General features: G+C 55.0%; 1 protein-coding gene across 1 annotated transcript; it reads right to left on the bottom strand.

Annotated features, from left to right (window-relative positions):
- Nucleotides 1–912: 912 nt before the first annotated feature.
- C25H16orf82 (chromosome 25 C16orf82 homolog) lies at nucleotides 913–3111 on the bottom strand. Its single transcript, XM_061401474.1, has one exon. The coding sequence runs from the start codon at nucleotides 3094–3096 to the stop codon at nucleotides 2434–2436; it is 663 nt and encodes a 220-aa protein (XP_061257458.1). The 5' UTR covers nucleotides 3097–3111; the 3' UTR covers nucleotides 913–2433.
- Between the last annotated feature and the right edge of the window lie 426 nt (nucleotides 3112–3537).

Below are 3537 nucleotides of genomic sequence, written 5' to 3'. Positions count from 1 at the left end.
GTGAGGGGGAGGGGCAGACCACTGTGACGAGGATCTGGCTGGGACAATCGGGAGTGATGATGTCATCTGCAGGGAGGGGACAAGGGAGGACAGGTGGTCAGGGGAAGGCTGAGGGCTCCGCTCTGGCCATGCGTGTCCAAGAAGTCTGTGGCCACCTGACCAAGGGCCCCAGCGTGCAGTTGTCTTGTCCTGCTGTGCCTCAGTGGCTCTGCTCACCTCTGAGACAGGAACGCAGGGGGATGTCCCCAGGGGAGACAGGACAGTGGTGGGGATGATGAGGCAGCCAAGCTTCCCCCACAGCCACGGCAGACAGAGGGCCACTTGGGCATTTTCGGGGGCCCTTCTCTTGTCTGCCTGGCTCGTGGGAGCTCAGGCCACGCTGAGCGATTTTGCCTGCAGGAAAGTGGGGGAGACTGTCCTCCAAAGGGGTGCTCATGCTCAAGAAGAAGGGACCCACCCATCCAGACACGAGGCGTCCTCAAACCCAAAACCACTTACCCTTCCTCAAACCCATCAAAACCACCTGCTGAACCATCTTGACTCCTAAGCAAATGGTACAACTCTTTTTTTTTTTTTTGGTCAAGAGTGCTTTCCTTCCTATTAGCAACCCAACTTATGTCTGAGTGAAACCGCTGTGCCCATTTTACAGATGGGCAAGAAAAGAGAAGGAAAGGAAGGAAACAGTCCTAGCCAGGTTCTTAATATACATTCTTGTGTAATCTATAACACCATCCTGTCTGTATATGAAATAGGAGTGATTGGTCCCAATTTCCATATGGGCAAACTGAGGCTCAGAATGTGTAAGGATTATGTAGCAAAGTTGGTGGCTAAGCCTGATTCTCTCCATGATTCTTCAGTGTGATCATGGCCTCACCAGGATCGCACACAGACTCACACACACACACACACACAGCCTCTCCAGACACCTTTTATTGTTTTTGGTGCCCCCTCAGCTTTCCTTCTGGTCCCCAGTGGATGTCTTCATGACTGTTCTGGCCTCTGTCCCTCCGAGGATGTAGTCACTCTCCAAGTCTGTGTGATCAGCCCAGGGAAGGAGTTGATGTCCTGAGAAGGGGTGGAGCACAGTCCCCAGTCCTCCCACCCACTTAGGGGCATTCAGTAAAATGGTCCAGAGCTTACCCATCGCAGCCATTCTCGGCTGGCTTGGTCCCTGTCACCATTAAGCATTTGTCATGGCATTGTCCTGCCATGGGAAGCACTGCCCCAACCATCTCAACAAAGGTTGATTCCTGGCCTCTCCTCTTGTCTCTCTGCCTCCTCTGAGACCCAGCAGAGACACGGATGGATGCCAAAGAGCACTTGCTCTTGGGAAGGTCCTGGGCTGAAGTTGCCTGGGAACAGTGTTCAAAATTGAAAGCGTGAATCTTCCTTGGATGATGCTCCTCAGGGATGGGGCTCCCTTGACGCAGTCATCATGAGTGTGCACTCTAGATGCTCCCGGCTCCTGTGGGCAGCGCCTGTTACAGAGCGTGCTTGGGACTGAGCTCCCCACTGACAGCACTCGCATCAGCTGGCTCTTGACATGGACAATCCCGGCTGTGGTTGGTGGTTGTGCCTTCTGAGCTCATCATGGTTGGTGTTGGTTACAGGTGGTGTTCTTCACTTGGGATGGATCGTGGAAGGTTCTTCTAACTGCAGATGGTTCTTAATAACAGTTGACACTTGCCTTGAAAATGGTGGTCTCCATGGATGAGTTCTGGCACAGGTGACCCCACCAAGGATGGTTCTCTAACAGATGGCTTTGTCACTGACGGATGCTGTCAGGGCCGGCTCGTCACTGGGGTTCACAGGACTGATGTTATGGCCACTGGTGGTGTTAACACAGGTGGACCCAGCACTGGTGGATCTTGATCGTGGTCTTCCCAAGAATGGTTTTCAGTGTAGATGGTCTCATCACTGACTGCTAATTTTCAGTGTAGTTGGCAACATACGGCTCTTCTGCTGATGGCTGTTGTTACAGATAAGTCAAAATCACTGGTGATTTTGACCCAGCATATACTTTTAAAAGGTCTTTCTTACTTCTGTTGGCGATAACCACTCTGGGTGAAGTCTGGGTTTGCTGGGTCTTCACATGATGTGTTTTTCAAGGTCCCAGTGGCTGGCGAGTCTTCTCATAAAGGCACGTGCACCTGGGCAGGCTGCTCATCCTTGGCGACCTGGTCACTAACATTCACGTTGTCCCCAGCTTTGTCCCCTGGAAGACTGGTTTTGCTCTGCAGCCCGCTTTGCACGTGGCTGTCCACCCTGACGCTCTGGTGGTTGCTGGCCTGGCTGGAGGAAAGGCTGCCCACAGAGCTGACCAGCCCGCTACTCACCTGGTAGTTTAGGGCACTGCTGCCCAGGCTGATGAAACTGATGTTGCTGAAGCTGCTGGCAGTGCTCTCCCCACTGCCCCTGGCCAGGCTGGTCTTACTATTCCCTTCCAGTCTGCTTGGTGCCCTTGGCTTGGTGGGCCAGTCGTCTCTTCAGCTGCTTGGGAGAGAAGACAGCGCACACCTGGCTGTTCTGGGCACCGCCTGCCTGGGTGTGGAGCCTTCTGCTCAACCGCACGATTTGATGGCTGCCCGGCAAGCTGACTTTGCTGTTCTCCTCATCCCCTGCGTAGCCGCTGCTCAGCCGGCTGATGTCAATGCATTGCTCCAGGCTGGAGTGTTGCAGGCTTGACAGGACGCTGCTCTCGTGGCTCACGGTGTTTCCCAGGTGACCACTGGAATCTCTCAGGGGCTCCTGCGTGGCTTCTGCATCATGGCGAGGCCATGCGGGGGACTGGGGCTCTAGGCTGGCTGACTGTAGACCTGCACCCGTTTCCTGAGCCTCCCCACTGGGAGATTCCCCTTGCTTGCCCTGGAGGAAAGTGGGGGGCAACTGACTTGGTTTCTCCAGGAGGAGGGGGCCCTGGAGGCCTCTGGGTGTTGGATGTGGTGTGTCTGGGCAGAGGAGGCTCAATTTATAAAGGTCCCCTTGAAAAGGGAAGGTTCTGATTGGCTGGCTTGGTTCCCATGGTGATGGTGCCTGTGATGCGGGCGGGCAGGTGGGGCGGGAGGGAGAACAATGCTGTGCTGGCACCTGGGGCATCAGGGGCTGCAGTTGGGCAGAAAGGAGGCTCCAGTGCAGAAGGGCTGAGAACCACTTTCAAAGGGGCCTGTGGTCTCTGCTTTGCCGGGTCAGGAGACCTGCCTTTGCGTCCCAGCTGAGACCTTTATGAGCTGTGTGTGTTTCCTCACATCCTGTCATTTTCTGAGCCTCTGCGCCTCGCTCAGCTCTGTGCTCCTGAGAACTGCAGAGAATTTCACAGTCAGGGTTTTAACCTCCATCTTTCCATGGCCCTGCCTGGTCCAGGTCTGACTCTCTCTCAGCCTCGTCCCGTGTCACACCCTACCCCATCGTCAGCTTGGATGCCCAGTCACGCTGGCCGCTTTGTTATTCTGAGCTCTTATCTGCCACAGGGCCTTTGCACTGCTGGTTCCCACCACCTGGAATGCTCTTCCCTTGGTCCCTTCAGGTTTCAGCTCCAGT

The sequence above is a fragment of the Bos javanicus genome, chromosome 25 (genome assembly GCF_032452875.1).
Source record: "Bos javanicus breed banteng chromosome 25, ARS-OSU_banteng_1.0, whole genome shotgun sequence".
Classification (NCBI taxonomy): Eukaryota; Metazoa; Chordata; class Mammalia; order Artiodactyla; family Bovidae; genus Bos; species Bos javanicus.
This window is presented reverse-complemented; position numbering and strand designations above follow the sequence as displayed.

Excerpts from the sequence above, each read along its gene's own strand:
- C25H16orf82 (XM_061401474.1), bottom strand. The coding sequence starts at position 3,096 with ATGCCCCAGGTGCCAGCACAGCATTGTTCTCCCTCCCGCCCCACCTGC.